Source organism: Trachurus japonicus, chromosome 19 (genome assembly GCF_045865225.1).
Source record: "Trachurus japonicus isolate A0001 chromosome 19, Traja_1.0".
Classification (NCBI taxonomy): Eukaryota; Metazoa; Chordata; class Actinopteri; order Carangiformes; family Carangidae; genus Trachurus; species Trachurus japonicus.
The window spans coordinates 23825021-23851032 of NC_140925.1; the positions used below are offsets into that span (position 1 = coordinate 23825021).

A 26012-nucleotide genomic window follows, 5' to 3' on the forward strand; every position below is an offset into this window, starting at 1 on the left:
TCTTCCCATGGGGCCAAAATTATTATTATTATTAAATCATACTGCTTCTATTTATGTAGATGGCATCCAGAAGCTCCAAATCAAGTGCCAGGAACATGATGTATCTGCAAGATAACACTGAGTGTGGGATCAATATGCGTAATCATTTCCAACTGCTCGGGGGAAAAAAAGAAGACAAGAAAGAGACAGATGATCACACCAGAGGAGTGCAAAGGGTTAAGATGGAGGCCACAGCCAATCAAGACCAACCCATCTCCAACAGACAACAGTCCAAAAAAACTGCAAAAGGAGGAGGTTTCTCTCTCTCTCCTCACATCACACTCTGACTACAACATTGTGACTCTAACCTGAGTAGTGATGTCCACAGAGCTTCAAGCAGGAGACTGGAAAAAGGAGACATTTAAAAAAAATCCTTTTTGTCTGCCATAAACTCCAAAGAAGAGCCTGTAAAGCAGCTCATATTGACTGATGAGAGGAAAACAAACCACACAAAGACTGATGGGGCACCAGAGAAGGAGAAAACTCTTTAACTTTGGGATACATCCTTCAACACAACTTGAGGACGATAACATGATCTGAGTTTGTGGAAAGTTACACTCAGGTCTGTTAAAGTCAACAGCTTTGTCGTTATGTTGTGGGCACAGGGAATTAGTGCCTTGGCTCTTCTTCACTGTGTAGTAACAGTGACTGCACTGGTAAGTGTTGTTTAGTTATCCTAGCATTTGGGTGATTGACCTATTGATTGACTTGGTTAAATAACAATTATTTCCCTTATATATTGATTTGTTTCAAATACATTTTGCTACTTTGTACTGGTAAAATGTTTTCCTTCTGCTTGCCTTTTCTTTTTGTCTCTATAAATAACCACAAATTGAGCATGAATGTTAGATTGTCCAAACATAATTTTTCAAGTGGACCTTTCCACAATGAATCTGAAACAATAATCATTTCTTATATTTACGCCAAAAGCTTGTTTAGCATGTGACTTTCTTTAGGATAACTCGTACATACCGTAGCAGCAAGTAAATTCTCATTTCTCAGTATCTTTGTCTGGTTTTATGAATGGATGGTTTTTATGTTCTAAATTTAAACTATTCGCACAGTATCCTCATATCTTACACTTTATTATGACAGTGAGTCATAAATAACACTCCCTCCACTGCTGCACTTTGGGCCAAATATAGAAAATTTCATGTAACTGTGATTTTCTTTGAGTGCCTGAATTTTGGACATAGATTTATTTGGTGCTGCGGGAAACCTGCCAGCTATTCACCAGCAAGACAGACCATAGATGGGGTCGTGTAATTTTCTACTTGTTGAAAAAATATGATGTGCCATAACTTTTCTTTAGCAGTACTACAGAGGATTTTTTTTCTTTACATTTACATAACACAGTTCATTTTCTACTGTAAAAACACCATCAGATTATATAGGTACATCAATGCAATATCAGAAGCAAATAAGAGATTGGATTGTTTATTGATTGACAATAGTGAACAGGCAATGAAATCATTAAACTGAAAGTTGCAGGTTCTTCGCAGCACAGACAAAAAATAACCAACTAGTACCAAATAATTAACAAAGTTGTAAATGAATTGTATGACATTTTACATTTGTCAGCAAAATCTGATGTCAAAATAGAAATTTTAGGGGGGCCAAGTGGTGCAGGAGGTTAAGCAGGTCCCATGTGTAGAGGCTAAAGTCCTCGCTGCAGGCGGCGCCGGTTCAAATCCCGCATCGGGCAGCCCTTTCCTGCGTGTCATTCCCCCTCTCTGCCTCCCCATTTATTGTCTCTCTCAACTGCACTATCATAAAAAGGCATTAAAAGTAAAAAAAAAAAAAAACTTAAAAAAAATAGAAATTTTACTCTGGAAAAATTGGCACACGCAAAGTTGTTTACACTCAGTCTGAAAATATTAGAATCATTTTATTAGAATATTTTGATTGATTGAGACAGAAACCTGTAAAAACAAATCAACAAAACTTTAAACCATCACCCCGACACAGAAGCAGTCTTCATCAGTGCTCAATCTCCACCATCACCTGGTCTGCTTTACCTCACAAAACCTCCAGCCGGTCAGATCCTTTTAACCTTTCACCCACTGAGCCACCCGTCTTCCTCGGGTCGATCCTGAGTGTCGACAACAGGCAGACTTACAACCTCCTGCTCACTCAGCCAGAAAATGACTTCACATGAAGCAGAGGCCTGAGAGAGCAAATTCAATCATGACGCAAAGGTGAGGGGATGTCAAAAGACTAATTGTTTTCTTAACACGATTTGTCCATCAGCAGAAATCACTCCTGTTCAAAGAAAAATGAACGACTGCTCTGATTTGACCTTCATATACTGAATCATGCTGCTTGTCGGTTTCTGTGATTTCTGATGATGTGCAGGTGAAGAACTTCACTATCACCAATAATCAACATGTGTTTTATTGGATTACACAGATACACACACACATAAACTGTATATACACACTATAGGTATTGCCAACAGAGCCATAGTCTACAACACAACAAGTGGATTTAGTTGATCAACAGCTGTCTGTGTTGACTTTGGCTGAAAATCTCGCCCTAAAACAAATGTCTGTTGAAATGATAGCTGTTGGGCACTCTGAGTGCCTAAATACTAGAAACACTGTACGCCCACTGACAGTTTATTTTAAAGGCCTGTGCCAAGAATGTTAGTTATCACATATCCATCAATATAAATTGTTCCACTTTGGGCTTAAGTCTGTTTGACAGGAGTGAAAGGTTTGGCTAAGAAAGACGGCCTGAGGGTGTCAACCTGAGATCTTTGTTTCAAATCAAAGTTTAGGTAAATCCACAATTTGAAATTTAAAATGTGCTTCAATACTGCACAAAATTTAAGACAAAACTTGAAAGTAGGTCAGAAAAATGTAGCCAGAAAAGTGCTTGGTCTGCTAAAAGTTGGACTTTGTGACAGACATTACCATAATATTACACTATCTGTTTCAGCCACGCTACCAACATGAAATGCTGTAAAATATGATCAATTTGTCAAATATAGTAAAAAACAAAATAAGTAGGCCTAAATGTTAACCCTGCATCATTGTTATTTTGAACATGTTAGCATGCTGATGTTGGCATTTAGCTCAAAGTGCTGCTGTGTCAGAACATCAAAAAAGTCTCAGAAAGATAAACAGATACTCAAAACTGAGTGGGATCCCAAATGGTGCTGATTCAGCAGCCAAATCACAATGTAGAACCGAAAAATAAAAATAAACGCATAGGTAAACATTAAAATAAGAAGGGAGGTCTTTGTCCAGTAGTCCAGGGCAGTCCCATCCTCAAGGTCATAAGCTAAATCTGTTGTGAGATGATTAATGAGTCAGAAAAGCTACCATGTTCCGCAAACTTAGTGAAATATTGATTATAGACATCTGAAACACGTCAGTCTTCACATTATATATTTTTTTGGTAGCCTACAATATTTCCATCTGTGATGTAGCAGAATTCTAAACACATACAGAGGTACTTCAGACTTGTATTTAAGTTTTGCTTTAATGATAAAGTTAAAGTCACTGATTCTAATTCATGTCTCTGGACCTTTTACTTTCTGCCTCTTCCTTTGTCTGTAACCTCACTGTCATGGCTGCTCTCTCGCTGCCCTCCTGTGTCTGGCAAAGCGTTCTCATGTGAGTTCTCTAGTTGACTCACTGCTAGTTTTGCTACGCTGTTGTGAAATGTGCAGGAACACAACGTTTCTTGTGTAGGCTAGCTCTCACCAGCACAACCAAGGTCCTGAGGACAAGGACCCCCATGTGGCCAAAGGCAGAAAAAGGGGTTGGCGGGGGATCATCACATACCGCACCCTCACACAACTATTTCACAACACCTGGAGGCAGCACATCGGATCCTGGGGAGTGTTTGCGGTTGACAGATTGCTCTGGTTGGACAGAGACAACAGAGAGATTTTTATGGGGCACCTTTTTAATGTACATTTGAGGATTGAGGCTGCACAGATGTGCTAAAGTTGCTCTTTAGAAGCCCAGAAGATGCATCATAGCCAGTTTGTGCAATGAGATCTCTCTTAAAAGGCTCATACTGCTAATGACTTTAGTTGTTTACAACTTAATTCATTAGCAACTTTGATAGATACAGGTAATAGGTGAGAACTGTGGATGGTAACACTTTATTTGACGCCTATCTCTATAACGCATTAAAACCATACTTATAATGAGTTATAATGCAGCATTATAACTCTATTACTTGACCTTATTAGCCATCATAAATGTGTTATGTTTATATATATGTTATAAAGTCTTATGATAATTTAAGAGTGTTTATAATGATAGTTACCGTATACCAGGAGGCGTTACAGATCAACACGGTCCCACACATCCAGACAGACCAACAGCTTCTACCCCAGCGCCATCAAGCAACTGAACTCTTGCACATAGACTGCCACATGTTTCCACACTGACACTGACAACACTGACTGCACTTTAAAAATTGACTGCTGCACTTTAGAGACTGTGCAATATTGAATTTTATTGTCTTATTGTTGTTGATTGTGTCTTTCTTTTTATCTTCATTGATGTTTTTAACCACGTGGAGGTTTGCATTTAAATTTCGTTTATACCTTGGTATGAATGACAATAAAGGAATTCAATTCAATTCAATTCAATTCAGTTCAATAAACTTTTATAAGCCAGTTATAACAAATTATAACTATATTTATAATGTATTATTGATGTAGGCATTTTCAGCGAGTTACCGTATTATAATACCTGACCTTATAAATCATGATAAAATGCTTTATAGTGTGTTATGATTATTGTTATAAAGCATTATGATCATTTATGAGTGTTTATAACTATAGTTATACAGTGCTATAATTGCATTATAACACATTATAAGTATGGTTATAATGCGTTATAGATTATAGATAGACAAATGGGTTAAAAGCGACATAGATTTTTAAAAATATATTTATTTATTTATTTTTATTTTACAGTAGATGTATCCATTTTGACTAGTTTGTTTGCATGGTAAGAAATTCAAATGTAATGCAGTTTAATTAAAATGAAGTTGTGATCTAAATCCAGTCATCTACAATCTGACCATAAAAAGTTATAAAGCTAGAAAGTGCATCTCTATCTCCTGTTAACAATAAATAAAACACCAACTGCTTGTATATTACAGATGCAGTGTTGCACCTCTCTGTCTTTACAGATAGACTCTGATGATGTCATCACCCGAGACGAGCAGATCTACGTTCTGATTGGTGCTCACGCCAGGTGTGAAAGGGACATCAAGGCACAAATGGCCCTGGTTAAAGGTTTGTGTGCTGTCGCTGATCTGTAGCTGATCATTTTATCCTTCAGAGACAAGGACGGGTCAGTCAGCAGCAAAACACTGAACCTGTTGACACTGGGAATATATTGAGTGTTTCTTTATTTCAAAATTTTCAAAAGCACTAAGGAGCTGTGCTGTGTACCGGTCAGTGGGTGCAAGTTTCTGATTTATTTAGCATCAGATATAAAAACCAATCCAATATCCTGCTGACTAGTATTACAGAGCTGAATGGAGGTGCAGACAATAGCAGGACATATTTCACTGAGACTGTGACGTAGACGCTGATGACTGTTTCCAGATCTGGTGATTCAGTTTGATGAGATGGAGCCGCAGTCAGAAAATTAGACAGAGTGAGCAGCCATGGTCAAGTTTTAAAGGAATAGTTCAACAATTTGTGAAATGTGCTTTTTTCACCTACACAATTAGTTGATAGCATTTGATGAGTTCACTGCTCACCCCAGTTTCCAAGCATTCATGCAGCTAAGCTGGCTATAGCTGCTGCCTTCAGTTTAGTGGCATCAATCATCTTCTCTTAAGCCTCTGCATTTAAAATGTATTTGGTCTCACCAGATCCTCACAACAATGTAATCAGGAGTACTCTGATTGATTAAGATTAAGATTTATTTGTCATTGTGCATTTATAAAACCTCCAGATGCCTAAAAGAAAAAAAAAATCTTTAAAATCTTTATTTATAAAGATGGTGACTGCATCCCAGAGTGGGATGGGATCATCTGCTGGCCACGGAGCAGAGCGGGTCAGCTGATCTCTGTGCTGTGTCCGGAGTACATCTACGACTTCAACCACAGAGGTATGAGAGCTCAGTGTGTGTGTGTGCGTGTGTGTGTCAGTCTGCTCACTTACAGTACAATCCTAAAGAGGAAGACAATGTCTTTTGTATGACAGTGTTGTTGTAATGTGTGTGCTCCCCTGTGGCAGGACGAGCCTACCGCCAGTGTGATGCATCAGGAAGCTGGGAGCAGGTGTCCAGCATCAACCGCACTTGGGCTAATTACACAGAGTGCACCGCCTATCTGACCTCCAACCACAGGAGCCAAGAGGAGGTGCGCACATGTGCAGATGTGTGTGTGTATATGTGTGTGTGTGTGTGTGTGTGTGTGTGTGTGTGTGTGTGTGTGTGTGATCTGGTGCTTGGCTGAATCTGTTTACACTTAAAAGCATAAAAGACATTTCAACCTTTTCCACAGCAGTATTTTCTCAGAGGGGGGATAAAATGAACAGACTGTACTATTATTATTATTATTATGAAGAGTTGCCACCCTCAGATTGTTGTACTTTTAAAACTGTCGTTTTACAAATATAATATAATATAATACAATACAATTGATTTGATAAATCTAATTAGGTTATACTTCAATGGCACTTTTTTCCTTTTGCATTTGCATGCACTTATTTATAGTAATTACTTTATTTATGTGCTGTTGAATGATGATGATTGTTGTCCTTCAAATCCCAATACAAATTTCACATTTCAAATCACAAAAAATATATAATATGATATAATATGATATAATATAATATAATATAATATAATATAATATAATATAATATAATATAATATAATATAATTAGGGCTGTCAAACGATTAATTTTTCTAATCGCGATTAATCGCATTTTTTCCATAGTTAACTCGCGATTAATCTCTATTAAAAATATTATATATGGCGCTTTGGACTTTCAACCCTCCAAAGTGTTATAATCTCTAGACAAACAACTTTTAGACCAGACCTAGCAGGCCTACCTAATCATAACACATGATGCATGAAACTCACACAGAATTGAAACGAATTGCATCCAGTGGAAATTGCCCTTTACTTTGCTACGCCTCTGCCTGGCCATGTGCATTTGTTGACAACCGACACCGTCAAAAAAATCAATACATGTGCATTTGTTGACAACAAAGCCGTCAAAAAATCAATGGATGGAGCTGTGGATATATGTTAGACTGTGTATATTTGTGTAGCAACCAACTTGAAGGTGCCTTACCGCCACCTACTGGACTGGAGGTCCCACACTCCAGTCCTCCAGTCCAGCAGACAGAGGACAAAATGGGCCGCGATTAACCGCGATTAAAAAATTTAATCGCGTTAATTTTTTAAATTAATCTAATCGCGATTAACGCGTTAACTCTGACAGCCCTAAATATAATATATATAATATAATATAATACATACACTCATTGAATAACACTTCATCATGGAATGGTGAGATATGTTAGGCAGCAAGTGAACATTCCAGCGACATGGGACCAAGCTCACTGGTACACGTTGCTCAAACTGCTGAAAAAGAAATAAAAAGTTCATGCTAGTTCTGATAGAAAGGTGTCGGTGCACCACAGTTTGCGGTGTATTTGGGACCAAGACAGTATTAGACGGGTGGTCATAATGTTATGCCTGATTGGCTGATTGCTCGCACAGTCTAACTACGGTTTGTTTTGTTTCAGAAGGTGTTTGAGAGACTCCACCTCATGTACACTGTCGGCTATTCCATTTCTCTAGCATCACTGTTGGTGGCCGTCTCAATCCTCTGCTACTTTAAGTAAGAAAAAGAAAACTCATGATACATAAGTCTACCTTAGAGCAATTATCATTAAAGGGATAGTTCACCCAAAATTCAAATTTCACTCATATCTACTCACCCTCATGTCAACTAAGAGCTGTGAGAATTTTCAGAGTCCTCCATTCCTTCTCTGAGTTACGGGGGGGTCCGCACAGCAGTATTTGTCCATATAATGGTTGTCAATGGATACCAACTTTCTTCATCCAAAAAGACACACCAAAAAACATCCAAATACCTCCATACTGCTCGTCTGTAATGTCCCACTTGTATTGAAGCCCCGACATGAGAAATTGTTCTGAAAAAAATTCAATAAGTCTGTATTTTAAGCTTGTTTGTAGCGGAAGCTCCCAGTGTCTCAGTTCACTGCTCTTCCTGTGTCAGTGTAAATCTCGCGTGATTTGCACTGACCGGCGGAGCAATTTCTCATGTCGGGGCTTCAATACAAGAGGGACATTACAGACAAGCAGCATGGAGGTATTTGGATGTTTTTTGGTGTGTCTTTTTGGACAAAGAAAGTTGGTATCCATTGACAACCATTATGGACAAATACTGCTGCGCAGACCCCCCCGTGACTCAGAGAAGGCACGGAGGACTCTGAAAATTCTCACAGCTCTTAGTCGACATGTAATAATGAGGGTGAGTAGATAATGAGTGAAATTTGAATTTTGGGCGAACTATCCCTTTAACATTAGTGTCCTCCATATTCAAAACTGAAAGTATCTCTCCATAAAAGTGTCAGGAGATCAGTGATAGTGCATTTTGTCATTCATCTTTCTGTCCAGACGCCTCCACTGCACACGCAATTACATCCACATCCACCTCTTCACCTCCTTCATATGCCGAGCTGTCAGCATTTTTGTGAAGGACGCTGTGCTCTACTCTGTATCTGAGGACAGTAAGGCTGAGCCTGAGTTCACTGCTCAGAAGCCCCATATGGTGAGCCATATGCTTTTTTATATTCATTACCACGTAGCAGAGTTTTATGGCTTGTTTTTAAAGGCGTGGTTGAGCCGCTGTTCTGTGTCCTCAGGCCGGTTGTAAAGTGGCTGTTACTCTCTTCCTGTACTTCCTGGCAACCAATCACTACTGGATCCTGGTGGAGGGGTTGTACCTGCACAGCCTCATCTTCATGGCCTTCCTCTCTGACAAGAACTATCTGTGGGCGCTCACCATCATCGGGTGGGGTAAGCAGCAGCTAATCTGCAGTCCCACATAGAGATGAAGGTGAATTATCACACCGTCTCTTTTTCTGTTCATTTTAGGAGTTCCAGCCGTGTTTGTGTCCATTTGGGTCAGTGCACGGGCGTCACTGGCAGACACACAGTGAGTCACATGATGCATTTATGTGTCTGGTATTTACATGACACCTGAATCCCAAAATGCTCATTGAATTTATCTGTCTCTGTTTCCAGATGTTGGGACATAAGCGCTGGAAACCTGAAGTGGATCTATCAAGTCCCCATTCTGGCGGCCATTGTTGTAAGGAAACTGAATTCACATTTAAGTAACGTTAAGGCATGTTTGACTCTAAGGTTGACATCTCTCCCCCTGCAGGTGAATTTCCTCCTCTTTGTCAACATAATCCGAGTGCTGGCCTCCAAACTGTGGGAGACCAACACTGGTAAACTAGATCCTCGACAGCAGTACCGGTAACTCTTCTCTTCATCAGCCCTCCAACCCTTTCTCTAACTAACCTACATTTTTCTCCCTTTAGAATAAAATTCTTTTAAAGGGATAGTTCAACATTTTTGCAAACTGGCCCATTGCCATAATCCCTATAGTCTTAGCAGTCTTACCTTTAATTGTCGGTAATTGTCGGCGCAAGCTGCTCAGAGCTATGCTACGGAGGCTCATGGGATTTCTTGCCTCATAAAACTCATCAAATACACAATCCAACAACTCCACAACGCTCTGGTGGACAAGTTGTGACCTGCACATTCACCACGCTATGAGATAATAACAGAACGTTACCAGACAGAGTCGTTTTAGAGGGAAATTCAGAGACTGCTTGCTGAAAAACTGCTCCCCGATGGGAATACGCATCAGCTGTTTTGCGTCTCGAAAACAACTCTGTCTGGTAACGTTCCGTTATTATCTCATAGTGAGTCATGGTGAATGTGCAGGTCACAACTTGTTCATGAGAGTGTTTTGGAGTTGTTGGATTGTGTATTTGATGAGTTTGATGAGGGAAACCAAGAAATCCCATTAGCCTCCGTAACGTAGCTCTGAGCAGCTCACGGCTCTGCTCCGCCGTTCTAAAAACAGCTTGCACCGACAATTAAAGCAGAAGTAAGCGATCCGGTGGTTTTGGCTAACTTCTTGTCAGCCGATGGAGTTAGCAGTCCCCGCCCTCGTCCCTACGTCACCACATTCACACGCATCCCTTGGCTGCACACACAGAGAGGACCGCCCCTTTATGCCATTCTCTCTCCTCATTGGATAAAGGTTGTAGGATACAAGGAAAGTTTTCTCCTGGGCTTACAGCAGAGCAGAGTGACTGACAGACCTGTGTTTCAGACCAAACACTCTATATAAGTGATTGCTGTCGGAAGATAGAACTATTTAAGACTTATATTAACACAAACATTCCGCTTACTTCTGCTTTAAAGCTAATGAACCTACTCCTAAAACTACAGGGATTATGGCAATGGGCCAGTTTGCCAAAATGTTGAGCTATCCCTTTACTTTCAGATCTACAATGTTTCTGCTTTTTATCCACAGGAAGCTGCTCAAGTCCACATTGGTTCTCATGCCCTTGTTTGGAGTTCACTACATGGTGTTCATGGCTCTGCCCTACACTGAGGTCACTGGGCTGCTGTGGCAGGTGCAGATGCATTATGAGATGTTCTTCAACTCTTCCCAGGTCAGAAAACACATCATTTGTTCAGAATCCAGTCATTTTTCAGCATTAGATACAAAACACTGGTAATAAACAATAATCTATTTCCTCTCCTCAGGGTTTTTTTGTGGCATTTATCTACTGTTTCTGCAATGGAGAGGTAATGTAGCTATAATTTAGATTTCAGCAGTAAAGTCTTTACAGAGGTAAAAACCTAAGGTTTTGTCTGTGTCCTCTTGCTGTCCCCAGGTTCAGGCGGAGGTGAAGAAGGCGTGGTTAAGACGCAGCCTCACTCTGGACCTCAAACAAAAAGCCCGGATGACCAGCAGCGGAGGCAGCTGCTACTATGGCGGCATGATGTCGCACACCACTACGCACAGTGTTAGCTTATCCGCTGCACATCCCAGAGCCATTTCCTTCACTGGAGGTGTGGCTGTGGGGTCGGGTGGAGCTGCTGGTGGAAGCTCAGGGCTCAGGCCGCCACGCCATGCCTCGCTCCACCCTCAAAGCAGCATACCTGGATATTGTGTCCCCGGTGATACTGAGACTTCAGGAGTGTTCGCCAGACATGTGAGGACCAGCAAGGGGAATCAAGACTCCAAAGGTCATGGAGCGGCTCCAACACCAGCCCCCGGAGCAGAGGATCCAGACGGCTCCTCATGTCTGAAAGAGCTGGAGACCGCCCTGTGATTATCTTGACGTTGTGTGTATTGTGTCAAATGAGCATAACAGAAACGCTGGACTTGTGCAGTTTTTTTCTGGCTTCATCTACCTGGTGTGGTCATCTTTATAAATTCCTCCATGTTGGTTAACCTTTACAAACAATGCTCTGTGTTTACATCTCAAGGATTTACTTGCACTGAGATTGTTTTGTTGAGACCAAGAATGAACAATAAATCGCCATTCAACAAGGTGGTTAAAAAATTGGAAATCGAATATTTACAACACTGTGACAGATGCCGAGGAGGATTGAATCCAAAGCTGCAGTTTGCCGTTTTGTCAACAACCGATGTTTTTCTTCTCTTTTTTAACAGTAATACAAACACCTTTCAACACTAGGCTGGTATGCACCGTCATACATAACATGTGGACTGTGATGCTATATGTTGTACTATAACCTCAGATCTTTAAGTTAAACACACAACTTTCTAGGAGATTTAAAATGGGTCTATTTAATTTTTGTCTGTGTACATGAGTTATTTTTTTGTCTGTTGAAAGAAATGTGAAAAAAATGAATTCATGAATGACACTCAGTAATCGGCGAGGATGTGATGCTGCAGAGAATTCAGGAAAGTCCTGGATGTTTAACCGATTTTTCATCTTTCCTGTGTTGGATTTTCCAGGGAAGACTGGCTGACCTAGTTCAAACTGCACTTTATGTGTGTGTATGTGTGTGTGTGAGATGCCACTGTCTCTGAATCTGCTGTAGTGATCCTCCCTTTTCCAAATATTGACCTTTAGGATTCTTGCTGCACATTTATGATGGAGGAAACCCTGTGAATATTTACTCCAGCCGTTACCCTGATGAGTTAAGTGTCCAAATTCTATTGTTTTTAAGGTTGAGCCATGCCCAGACAGGTAGAGAGCCTCTCTGCACCTACATTGCTGTCTACTCAGCCCCGTCAGACAGGACCCTGAGGGCTGATACACAAACCTTTTGCCCGTCGCAGGCCAAACCCAAACTCCTTTCACCGTGTAACCTCTGCCCCGAATGCCTTCACAACACCGTCCAGAATTTCACACGCTCCCCTCGGGCCTCGGACTCAGGGCAAGAGGCACCTGAGCTGTTTGTGGACTTTGAGCGTGAGTGACAAACCTGCAGCACAAGCCACCAGTATTCACAGGATTAACGGACAGGAAACTGTGCTTGTAAATATTTTAAGACTGTCTCGGTGTCCAGATCGCTGTTTTGTGTTTACATGACGTTGTACAGTGTAAGATAGGTATAATAATTTAATAAACGTCTTGGGAGTATTTGCTGGGAGTTTGTTGTTTCGGGGAAAAAGTCCGGAAAAACAGTCACGACATGTTTCTGGGCCACGTAATACAATACTATGGTTTATTAATATTGACAATAGAAGATGATAAAAGATGCATTTTTGGTAACACTTTACTTGACGCCTATCTCCATAACACATTATAACCATACTTATAATGAGTTATAATGCAGTTATAGCACTGTATGACTATAATTATAAACACTCATAAATTATCATAATGCTTTATAACAATAATCACAACACACTATAAAGCATTTTATCATGACTTATAAGGTCAGGTATTTTAATAGGTTATAATTGTTAGTAACACACTGACAATGCCCACATCGATAATGCATTATTAATGTAGTTATAATGTGTTATAATTTACTTATAAACATGTATAACTGTCATTATAAACACTCGTAAATTATCATAATGCGGCATAACACACTATAAAGCATTTTATCATGACTTATAGGGTCAGGTATTATAATAGGTTATAATTGTTAGTAACTCACTGACAATGCCCACATCGATAATGCATTATTAATGTAGTTATAATGTGTTATAATTGGCTTATAAACGTGTATAACTGTCATTATAAACACTCGTAAATTATCATAAGGTTTTATAACAATAAGCATAAGACATCATAGAGTATTTTATAATGGCTTATAAGGTCTTAGTATTATAATAGAGTTATAATGTGTTATGCTTATTGTTATAAAGTCTTATGTGATTTATGAGTGTTTATAATGATAGTTATATATGTTTATAAGACAATTATAACACATTATAACTACATTAATAATGCATTATCGAGTTACTAACAATTATAACCTATTAAAATACCTGACCTTATAAGTCAAGGTAAAATGCTTCATAGTGTGTTATGATTATTGTTATAAAGCATTATGATCATCTATAAGTGTTTATAGTGTTATAACTGCATTATACCTCATTATAAGTATGGTTATAATGTGTCATAGAGATAGGCCTCAAGTAAAGTGTTACTGCATTTTCCTTCATTCTCACTCAAATACAAACTACAACTACATTTTTAGGTGATTGGAAAAGTCTTTTTCTAAAAATTCAGCAGACTGACATTAACAGTTGATTTAGCCTACTAATGGTATCAGTAATAATACGTAATAATTCATTACCGTAGCTATATTTACTTCATTTTTATATGCATAGTTTGACTTGCTTTTCTTTGGTTTTGTGGGATTTTAAACAAAGCTCATTACTGTGACACTTGAGGAGATGACGTTGGGACATATTTGACCATTTCACAGCTCTGACCTTGTCATGAGGCATCAACACATATGGGACACCAGACACACATATGCATGAGTGATTACCCCTCCACCAAAAAAAAACAAAAAAACTCAACCCCCAGCCCCCACCCTATACAACGTATGGCATCAACCAGCTGTCAGCTCATTAGAGAGGAAGAGATTTAGGGGGCCAAAGTGTCCTGGTTTGCTTTGTATGATGACACCTCTCAGTTGACTCGGCTCGGCTCGGTCCGGGCTCCAGATGCACAACAACAAACAATGTCTGCTGGTAGACGGAGGAGTAGGAAAGAGAAGAGAGGGAGGAGAACGGAGAGGAGGAGGCTGATCGGAAATTACAGAGGGAGGAAATGATCCAGCACGATGACTGGAGTGGTGTTGATGATATCACTTCCATTGAACTGTAAACTCATCATCAGAGGCTGTGATTGAACAAGAAATGAAACCACATGAGTTTCTGTCATAACGTATAGTAGAACCACAACATTTACTGGTACAGAAAGATACACATTTATTACCAGTGTCCTATCTATATTGTCTGTGGGGCAGTATTGTATTGTCTTGTCTGTGAGCAGGGCCGTTGCTAGGAATTCTGGGCCCCCTGAAAGAATACTAAAGTGGGCCCCTGACTTTTCCACTTTTTTTTAGACTGCGTATTATCATTTTTTACTTAGCCTACTTTGTTTTGATGCTAATACAGCATTACTGTGAGTATTAGTCAGGGTCTTATGCAGAAAAATTCTGTCGTACAAAGATTAGACTACTGGGTTTTTTTTGTGGGCCCTAGTAGGCTACTGGGCGCTGGGCCCCTAGAATTATCATCACCTTTCTCCCCTATACAATGGTCCTGTCTGTCAGCACATATCTATAAAAAAAGGGTGAATATGATATACTTTTTTAAGACAGCCAGCATTTATCAGTAAAAATCATCATATTTTACACCATATAATGTTTAAGGTTGAATGTTTTTATGGCCGCTCTTTTTCATTAAATTGAAATGTGATTGTGGTTTAGGGAAATAATCACAAAAATTCAGCCTCCATGGAAACTTAAGGATGCTCATCTCTTTTTAGTATGTTGTATGATACAGTATATATATCACAAGTTTATAAGGCCTTACTGTGTGTCAGTATGTTGGATATTCATTTTGCAGACATCCCATGCCTAGAGCTAGGGGTGCAGCCTACATATCACAGAAGCTGCTGAGGTGATGCGTCATGCAGTCTGCATGATGCGAGATGATCCAATAACGTCATGATGAGGTCAAAAAAGAGGCGGAGAGAGAGAGAGAGAGAGAGAGAGAGAGAGAGAGAGAGAGAGAGAGAGAGAGAGAGAGAGAGAGGGCACAGATGCATTTGACTCCTCTGTGCAAAAGAGTAATAATAAAAACAGAACAACACACTTCATGTTCTGATGCGCCGGGCGGGCAGCATCTTCTGTTTCACCCAGAAGTGAATGAGGAGGGCCGGTGACCGACAGGGAGGGGTCCTTTGATAGCAGGGCGGCCTCTTCCTCCTCCTCCTCCTCCTCCTCCTCCTGGATGGAGCCGGGCTGTGTTCAGGCAGCGATGGCCATGGGAGATGTCTCGAAAAAAGCGTCGGCTAGGAACGTGGCGGTGGAGAGAAAAAACCTCATCACCGTCTGCAGGTCAGTTTACTGTCAAGGAGAGACTGCGCCTGTGTGTCAGTGCGTGTGCGTGTTATATTGATATGATATACAGTATAGCCTGATTGCGGCTGTAACAACACATTGGTGCTGGTGTTTTTATTCTCACCACAATCATGAATATACAGAAGACATCCGCGTCTACGTCATCCTTATAATAAATCATTTGAATTAACTCTGTACCATCAGTGGGGGCGCGCGGACAAAAAGCCGGTTATGTCCAATCAACGACCTTCGATGACAAGCAGCGACTGATTTAATGTAAAATCCAACTGCACACACGCACGCGCGCACACACTGGCCTCTCAGTGTGAGTTTAGCGTTGTCATCTTTGTCATTGCAATTTATTTTCTATCCGCTGATGGCGTGGTTGCTATGACGACAACCTTCCTGGGGCAAGGACTAGCTGGCACCCCAGGGACTCGGGGCAGGGAGGCAGTACAGACATCAACCCCTGATTGGACTTTGTGAAGATGTTGGGAAGAGGATTGGAAGTTAAATGGCATTTATGTAGTTTGATGAGTTGCATTTGTCCATGGGCTGAACCTTATGGAGGAGAGCTGGAGAAAAGACTGATCCAGAGATGAATGTAAACACCCATAGCTGCAGTTGTAGCAGCGAATTTAAAGCTGCAGTTGATTGAGACTCTATAACAAATGACCATATGTTACTGTATGTACAAGGGGTTGTTGTCACACGACTCTGTCATACCCTCAGCTTAAGTGAGCATTTTATCACCTTTCAATTTAATGTTTTCTTTTTTTTGTCAGAAACTTAAATGTTTTGCTTCTCACTGCTCTCATAGCATTACAGCTGTTTTCAGCTAAAGCACTCGATCAGAGTTGCTGTACGCTAGGCAGGGCCGTAAGGGAGAAAGGTGATGATAACTCTAGGGGCCCAGCGCCCAGTGGGGCCCACAAAAAACCCCAGTAGTCTAATCTTTGTATGACTGATTTATTCTGCATAAGACCCTGACTAATACTCATAGTAATGCTGCATTAGCATCAAAACTAAGAAGGCTAAATAAAAAATGATAATACATACGTAGTCAAAGAAAAAAAAATGGAAAAGTTAGGGGCCCACTTTAGTATTCTTTAAGGGGGCCCAGAATTCCTAGCAACGGCCCTGACGCTATAGGCTACCTGTCCACAGAGCTGAGATCGGGCCCTTCCCAACTCTCTGTATGGATTTACGGGTATGATTTAAACCTTTTTTAAGATGTTGGCTGTTATGATTTAAATTTCAGACTTTGAGTTGGACATGTAAACCACATAACCTTAAACCACAGCAACCTGGCCCAACCCGACTCGGGATGGTCTCAAGCTCAGGGCACAGAATCAGATCTCTTCCTCTCCTATCACTAAATCACAGATATAACATGGTTAGCAACAGAATATCTCTAATGGAGCCTTAGTGCCCATAAAATTTCCCACGAAGAGGCAGTGAAGACCACAAGTGTGTAATGTGGACGTGTAAACAGGCAACAATCAGCTAGCCACATGATCTTAAAAGGTGATGTTGTTCAATCAGACAGTTTTCACTGCCCCCAAGTGAGCAAAATGCTGACATTGCAGTTTTGAATGATCATACTTTTCCCAAAATAAAACTAAAAATACAGAAAAATATAAATATGCAGATATACACTCGATCTGCCATTCAGGTCAAAATTTAAGTCTCTGAGTTTTTTTGTTTCTTTTTAACTTTTTGTAATTGCAAATTGTAAGTGAAGTCACAAAGTCATAAAGCAGTTTAAGTCTGTGGTCTTCATAGGTCTGTTTTAGGTCCATATCATGTGACTGCAGTGCACAGGATGGACATGTGGACTCCAGTCACATGTCCAGTCCACTGTATGTCCTCGTCATTTTAGACTTGAAGGGCAGTAACACCTATTAAACACCCTCAAATATCACACACTCACATTCTGACATTTGCTCAAGTCTGCACCTCTGCTGAGCGTCTGTCAGGTGTATCTGGGTCGTGTCACGGCCCCGCTGTCTGTTATACAGTGAATACACGGGGGATTGTGCTTGTTTTGAGGATCGTCAACCAATTATTGTCCAGTATCTGCCCACTGTCAGAGCAGCTGAATGAGACATTGTTGCAGTCGGAACAATGGAGAGTGAAATCACTTGCCTCATGGCTCGAGTTAGGATAGGCATTGTGTTATGCACGGACACACAAACTGACTGGGCAATGGGCATGGACTAGAAAGTGCTCAGATGTTTACATTTGGCCACAAATCCTTACAGCTAATACAATAAACAGTCAAGAAAATATATGTGGAGCTACTTCTTGCTCAGTCTAGTAGGCTATTGAATAAACTGTGTCAGCTAGGAGTTATTTGGTCCATATGGCTCCTTTCATTACACAGCATATTTCTCTGTCACTGGACAAATAACATTTGGCAGGTGTTCTTGGAGCAAATAGCCCCTCTGAATTATTTAGTCTGCAGGAAGATATTTAGGAACGGTCATTTCATGAGAAGGATGAGGTTGCCCAAAATAAACGTAAGAGTTTTACCTCCCACAGGACAGGGGGTTGTGGTCGATGGTGAATAGATTATGGCAGGAGGTCACACCAGCAGACTTTGAACCTTTAATTATGCACGTACATTGTTATGTAGTGTATACTGTATATTAGCTCAGATTATTTAGCCACTCTAGGGATGGAAATGTCAGCTGGCCACTCCATCATTTTGGCCCAAAATGAAATATCCCAGCTACTACCAGATCACCATGAAATTTGTGACAGACACTCTGGTGATTTTCTGCTTTTTCCAGCAAGTAAAAATTAAAGCTACCCGCTCCAAAAAATTAGGTATTCAGCTATAATTATTCACATACACACCAAAATGTTCTTCCTGTGTCTCACAGGATATCATCCTTACAACCATGAATATATTACAGAATTGAGTCATAACTTTAAGCTGTCCAGTAAAACTAGACGGCTAAATTGAGTTGTTGGAGCTTCCTGAGAGCTTCCCAACGTCTCCCTTGCAGTAAATGGGCGACATCCGGCCCGACTGTGGAAATGAGAGTCAGCAGGAAAATGGAGAGCGCAGTGTGAGCATCAACAGTTCACAGAGAATCATTCGCTTCTGAATTTACAGGTTTTGTTATCGATGACTTTGTCTTGATGAATTCATTTTATTTAAGTACATATAAAATGCTAAAGTCAAAGTGGAAGAGAGAGTGGTAATCAATTGATCTACTTATCCCCGACTAATATTCCCATGATGATTTTATTGATGGCATTTAAACTCTTAGTTTAAACCTTCTCTTTCTCTTTCTCTTTCTCTCTAACTCACACAGGTTTTCGGTGAAGACGCTGTTGGAGAAATACACAGCCGAGCCCATTGATGATTCATCTGAGGAGTTCATCAATTTCGCAGCCATCCTAGAACACATCCTCAGCCACCGTTTTAAAGGTGCCAGTAGGAATATTTAGATCCAGTTATGGGGATTGACTGCATGTTAGAGGGATGACGTTAGAACTTTATTAAAACAAGCGATGAATATTCATTTATTATTTATACACATAAACATGAAGTAAAATCAATTGAATTCAAACCTCAATACTTAAATTCATACAGACTTGTTGTAATTTTGCTGCATGAAGAGTGGGAAGCAAAACCTGTGGACGTCTTCCATTAGCAGCAGCTGTTTTTGGTCTCGTTTCTGTCGAATCACCCACACTCGAGCTGCACCACTTGGCTCAGGACGCCACCATTCACTGAGAGAAACACACTTTTTACATAATATATAATATTCATTTCACTTTCTTCCTTTTTTTAGGCTCCGGCAGCTGGTTCGATGGTCAGAGGTGTTACTGGGACTACATCCGCCTTGCCTGTGCTAAAGTCCCTAACAGCTGCATCAGCAGCATCGAGAGCATGGAAAACATCAGCACCTCACGAGCCAAGGCAAGTCCTACATCGTTACGTAACTGTGATGATACCATAACTAATTATATTAATAAAGCGGGAGAGAAAAAATTTGAAGGGAGTTTCACTGCATTCCCCACTAACGCTCAAAGCTCATTAAAGATTCACAAGGCTGCTGCAGTTTGTACTGTAATGATCATTTTCTGAGAGTTACAGCATTTTTGTGTAACGCAGCACTTTCATATTATGTCTGACATGTATTCAATTTATATTAAAGACATCATTATCTTACATTCTGCAGGGCCGAGCCTGGATCAGAGTAGCCCTGATGGAGAAGAGGCTCTCTGAATACATCGCTACTGCTCTGAGGGACAGCAGGACAACCAGGTAAGACCGACCAGGTACAGCTGCCTCACTGTCCCACTGGAAACCTTGTTGCCATGGTGCCTGTCTCCATCTGTGTGATGATTTCAGGAGGCTCTATGCAGAAGGCGCCATCTTGTTAAGAGAAGAAGCCACAGTCCTCACAGGGATGCTCATAGGTCTCGGAGCCATAGACTTCAGGTGACCTTTGACCTTTAACTAAAGTTACATTTGGGTATACTGTATGTAGTTTTTTTGGTAACACTTTACTTGAATAGGTATTCATAACCATGACATAACAGCTGTCATAAACATCAATGAATACTTATGACAGCTGTCGTTAAGTGTCATTCTGTAAGTTATGACACTTTTAATGCAAAGTTGACATTGTTTGAGATGTTTTTGTTCTGACAACTTGACATAAAGACAATTTAAACTGTCATAGCAGACCTAATTGCCAAACTTTAAAAAATTATGTCAAGTTCTCATAACAAGGACATCTCAAACAATGTCAACTTTGCATCAAAAGTGACATAACTTACCGAATGACACTTAACGACAGCTGTCATAAGTATTCATTGATGTTTATGACAGCTGTTATGTCATGGTTATGACAGTTTTATGTCAATCTTATGAATACCCATTCAGGTAAAGTGTTACCGTTTTTTTGGGGGTCTTATTTCTATGTGTTATCTCTTCCATAGTTTCTGTCTGAAAGGGGAAGCCTTGGATGGAAAGTCGTCCGCAGTGATTGATTACACACCGTACTTGAAATTCACACAAAGGTATATTCACTGACAGTGGAGAGAAAAAAGCTCTGTCACAACCAATATAATCTTCCTACTGTTTCAGACTCACTTTACGTAGCCAGTAATGACAGTTTGACCCTGAACTCATCCTATCGACCGCCCCTGTCGTAGCTATGACTACCTGAGTGACGACGACGATCAGAGGAGTGTTGACAGCAGCACGAGCGACGACAGCGTCCCCGAACACCCCTACATCCCCCTGGTCACCGACGAGGAGAGCTGGAGCACAAAGTGTCGCAAGATGGAGCAGAGGTTCAAGATTGTCAATGCTCAGAAGGTGGGCAGCAAAGTAGTATTTACAATACTGCCTAAAGGAACCGTTCCCACATTTTTCAAATAATTAGTTATCGTAAGTCATATCTTGTTTGTTTTATCCGTTAAACCAAATTGAGTGTGAATGGGTCAGCTGAGGGTGGATATTTCCTGTCGCTCAGTGTGGATGTGTGTTGTCAGGGTTACCTGGAGGAGCTTGTGCGCCTACGTGAGTCCCAGCTGAAGAACACGGAGGCAGACAACAAGAGGCTAAAGGCCCGACTGGAGGAGCTGCAGGGCCAGAGCCAACAGGAGAAGAAGGAACTTGAGGCCATAGTCCTGGAGCTTCAGGAGCAACTGTGAGTGCTGCAGTCGTGTGGTCGTGTTCAGGTTTCACCTCATTATTCAGAACATTAGTACGGATGAGAATTAGGGCTACTCATGAAAAAAAGAAATGAGAGGAGGAATCATTTTTTTCTTTGTGCACAAAATGTTGAAATGTCGAAAATGAAGTTGTTATGTTGAGAAAGAAGTGGAAATACAATGTCGAGAATAAAGTCAAAATGTAAGGTTAGTGAAAGGGTTAAAAATAGGTACAAATTGAAAACATGCCATATAATATCAATTAAGTAGTTGCATAACTTCAGAAAGCTACTCTTACCGTTACACTCCAAGGATGCGTGCAATTATCAGTCACTCCACTCCTAATTTGATGGACCACAAAGGAAATTTAGACTTCACTCTTGACATTGACGTTATTCTCGACTATTCAACTTGTTTTCTTGACATTTTAACTTTATTCTTGAAGTGCATAATGAAAGAAAAATGTCCCTCCTCTCATTTCTTTCCCATGAGTGGCCCTAATACTCTTCCGTACATTAGTAATGTAACACAAAGATATCTGAGATTTATGAGTCCCAGTCAAACGTTATCAGGCATCGATGTACCAGAAGTGTGGATTTTACTACAGTAATACCATCTACTAAACTCTTCTCTCATATTGTGCCCTCGTGTGCGTCAGGACAAGCTTGATTCCGTGTGACACAAATCACCTGGACAAAAACCTTTCGATCCCACTGGTCAACCAGTGGCCGACGCTCCAGCCATACAGCAGCCAAGAGGACGTCAAGTTGTTCCGCAGGTCTGACTGAGCGTCTGTCTCCAGATCAACTCTTTTGTGTTGTGTTGTGTTGTGATTTTTGTCTCTTCTCTTGAAAGAAGAAACTCACACAAATATATACACTCCAGTAGATCACCAACAAGCATCATGCTAGAAAAGAATTGTGTAACTTGACAAGGGTGTGCCATGTAACTGTTCATTTTACTTCTCTCAGATATTGTTTTAAATTTGTATACATACACACATGCATAGGTGGCCTACGAGTCCTACCATATACCTCCTTTACCTTATGGACTTCTTATTCATGCATCTTATGCAATAACACATTATTTAGACACACAACCAGGAGCCATGATTGGATAGTTATTAATTATAGATAAAATAATTGGTACAAATTTAAGACAGACAAGTCCACACACCTTTTCCCTTCTTCTAAACGTGGACCTGTTGACCCGTTGACCTGCAGGAGGAGTTTCCCCAGCACAGAGCTGCTGTCAGTGGAGATCAGCCTGGATTCAGACTCCCAGAGGACTTCGGGGAAAGAGAACGGAAGAGCTTGGTGCACAGGTGAACATTTTTAAATACTGTTTTCTCCAGGAAACAACACACAGACACTCTTTAGCAAGCAAGCAAACTTTATTTATATAGCACATTTCATTCCGTGTGGAAGCGCAATGTGCTTTACAGAGCATTCCACAGGGCAATTAAACCAACAAAAACAATAACAATACTAATAATAATGGGCCACCAAAAATTAAAAATTAATTAAAATAAAGTAAAAACACAGCCTCAGCCTCAGCCTGAGGCAGCCTCACCAATTTTCGTGCTGACCCTGGGAACAGTCAGAAGGCCTGCTGCTGATGACCTAAGGGGTCTACCTGGCTCATAATATAAAAGCATGTCTGACAAATACTCAGGTGCCAGATCAAGCAAGGCCTTAAAAACCAGGGTTAAAATTTTTAAATCAATTCTAAAACTTACAGGGAGCCAGTGTAAGGACCTAAGAACGGGTGTCATGTGATCATACTTCCTTTTCCTTGTTAATTCACTCTCCTGTTACGTATTTGTCCCCACCCATGTAGACAAGGACTACACTCCCTCCATGATGGGCCTGTGTGGATCCTTGGCCTCGCTCCCGAGCTGCAAGTCTCTGGCTAGCCTCAAGTCCAGTGAGTGCCTGGTCAACATCAGCACAGAGAACAGTCCTGCCCTCTCTCCCAGCTAGGGGGCGCCAAAGAATGACTGCCAACCACTTCACAGACTGAGACAATTCAACATGAAAAGAAAAAAAGAAAAAAGACTTCTTTTGGTGGGTGGACAAATGTGCTCTCTTTTGTGGCCCTTGTGTGAGTCCCTTTATCTTTGCACTCTCTCAACTTACACCTTTTAAAAGCGTATGAGAAAGAGTAGCCTCCCTGTGTGGGACAGTCCAACAAAGATGCAGGAATAGCTGCTGTACTGCCTGATGGCCTCCTTCACTTTCACCGTCTTTTATCGTCTTGACATGATTAAGCCTCCTGGAATGCAAACGACTGGTTCAAGTTTGACCTGTCTTACATCAAGACACTTGATTACAGTAACGTATCTGTCCTGGTCACATTCATCAAAACTCACTGTAGGGTTGTTCCGTCTGTACCTGTCCATTTTGTCTGTGTCTTATCGGTCTGTCGCTGTATCTTCTGCCTGATGCATAATACTGGCAGGATGGGTGAGCTGTTATAACCTTTTAGGAAACAGAAAGAATGTTTTGCCATATTATATTTCACTATTATAAGAGGATGGAAAGAGATAAAAAAAAGAGAGGCCTTTAATGTGCTGAGTCAAAAATGTGGCCAGAGGGTTTTATGATGAAGATTATTTAAAAAAATTAACAGACGCAGCTTTATGATATTAGGATGAATGATGGTCTTGGCCTTATTCAATCATACAGTAGGTTAGATATGGATGTTAGGATGTGAGACACAAGACCTGTCAGGCTACCAAGGTTTGCAGAGGTACTACAATGTGAACATGATCAAAAACAGACATTAATCTATTGCATATAAATGCAGAGTGCATTGTGACTATGCAGAGTGAATGTTTTCATTGTCTTTTTCTACAAACCTGGCTTGATAGAGTAGTTTGAGCAGCAGAGAAGTAGTGAATGTGCAGTGAGTATGTGTCATTTGTTTTTGTTTTTTTTATATTATAATTAATTTCATGACATGACTTACTTGTATCATTACCATCATGTAAATTGCAATCTCATGCAGTGCTGAGAGTTGGGATATGTTGTGTTATTTAAAACTGCAATAAAACTGCCTTTTTTTGAAAGATTAAAAGCTGGTGTTCCCTGGATGTGAATTGCTTTCACATTTACACCAAAACCATCTTGTTACTCACATTGGTCGTTCTGCATTCAACTACTGTGTCACTTAAAGTCTGACTGAAAGAAAACTGACACGAAAACAACCGACTAGGGAACAGAATGAAATTTGCTCTTGATGTATGGCCGGTATCACAGCAATATAATTCACTGTAGATCAAAAAAACAACAACAAAAAAACAAAAAAACAACACATGCCCCTTGCCCCTGTGACTTTTTGGTCTTCCTCCCCATTGTTGTTTAACTTTGTGAGCATGACATCGTCTCTCTTCAAATGGGTTTGAAATGGCCTGCGTGAGGTCATAGGTTAGGATCATTAATTCATTAGCCCAGACAAATACACAGAGCTAAACAAACAGGAGCTGGAGCTCCTTTGGTAAACGTTAGAAATGCATTATGCTGGGGATGCATTCCAGATCGACATACTGTCCAATTAGCTGCTTGGCAGTAAATGCATGGATGCCAAGGGGTTGTGAAAAGTTGGGTTTAGTTATCTGGTTTTGTCTTTGGCTGTTTTGTGAAAGTGACATCAATTGTTGGGCGCAGTTGCACGAGATAGATGAGCTGGCTGTTGGACACATGTTTCAGCACTTCACCCTCCTGTGATAAAGCACTTTCACTCCCATTCTGCTGTGCCAGACACATGAGCGTGTTATCTAAGAATGGGCTGAGGTCCCATGTGTATGAGTGCACATTTTGGGCCAGATTGGTCAGACTGGAGGGACACTGGGAGGCTTCACACACGTTTAGGACCGCTCTGTGAAAGTGCATATCGTGTTATCTTTGCCCCCTTCTCTTGTCCCACCATTGGCACTCCCTTATCTCCCATAATGCACACTGTCTTACACATGCATGTACACCACCCAAAACCACTTCACAGTCCACCCAGATGGTGCACACACACCCAGCTGGGTGATTTAATTGGTCTAAGGATAGTATGAAGAAATTATCAGCCTGTAGATGAATGAATGAATGAATGAATGAATGAATATAACCATTACAGAACATGGATGGATGTGTATGTTCAGTTGTACCCTATGCTCTACATTACATCTGTTCTGCAAGTCATGCTATAGTGTTGTATATTGAAATCATATTTTTCTGTTTCCAGGGATCCAATATGTTTTCATTATTTTTCGTAGAGTGAAACATCTATTACTAGATTCTTGAAATTTGCATTAAGTCCAATCCTTCACAGAGAACGAGTCTGCATTAATTGTTCTCAGATCCCATTTATTCTGCAGTACTTCACAATAAATCTGCTCTTATATTACGTCACCATACATACAAATACTGACAACATGAAGGGTGAGAAAATACATAAAACGTTTCAAAAAGAAATTCAATAAACACAAAGGTTGCATGGTTTACAGTAGTGATATAGTAGTGAATATCACCAATTACATTTAGCCTACTCAAGTATTGCACTAAAACACAACTTTGCAGTAGTTGTAAATTTACTTTAATTTTTCCATTTTATGTCCTACCTCAACACATTTCAGAGGGGAATACTACACTTTTTACTCCACTAGGTATGTT

The 26012-nt window shown here is 40.5% G+C and overlaps 2 protein-coding genes across 5 annotated transcripts; both read left to right on the forward strand.

The window, feature by feature from the left end:
- The first annotated feature begins 311 nt into the window (after window positions 1–311).
- Window positions 312–12103, forward strand: pth3r (parathyroid hormone 3 receptor). Of its 4 annotated transcripts, none has more exons than XM_085761599.1 (13): window positions 312–695; window positions 5200–5305; window positions 6021–6131; window positions 6260–6384; window positions 7788–7879; window positions 8683–8836; window positions 8931–9084; window positions 9163–9223; window positions 9313–9379; window positions 9455–9549; window positions 10622–10763; window positions 10858–10899; window positions 10989–12103. In XM_085761599.1, exons 1-13 carry the CDS (start codon window positions 630–632, stop codon window positions 11427–11429), a joined length of 1656 nt encoding a protein of 551 aa, XP_085617725.1. In that variant the 5' UTR covers window positions 312–629; the 3' UTR covers window positions 11430–12103. The 4 variants fall into 4 exon arrangements, with proteins under 4 accessions (XP_085617725.1, XP_085617723.1, XP_085617722.1 ...); XM_085761598.1 differs by having other exon boundaries at window positions 389–695; window positions 7785–7879; window positions 10989–11874; XM_085761597.1 differs by having other exon boundaries at window positions 387–695; window positions 9313–9549; window positions 10989–11484.
- Window positions 12104–15323: 3220 nt separating this feature from the next.
- On the forward strand, window positions 15324–24120 carry rundc3ab (RUN domain containing 3Ab). The gene is made up of 11 exons (XM_085761544.1): window positions 15324–15663; window positions 18993–19108; window positions 19476–19603; window positions 19866–19951; window positions 20039–20128; window positions 20632–20712; window positions 20848–21013; window positions 21190–21347; window positions 22010–22129; window positions 22575–22675; window positions 23191–24120. Exons 1-11 carry the CDS (start codon window positions 15557–15559, stop codon window positions 23331–23333), a joined length of 1296 nt encoding a protein of 431 aa, XP_085617670.1. The 5' UTR covers window positions 15324–15556; the 3' UTR covers window positions 23334–24120.
- The last annotated feature ends 1892 nt before the right edge of the window (window positions 24121–26012 follow it).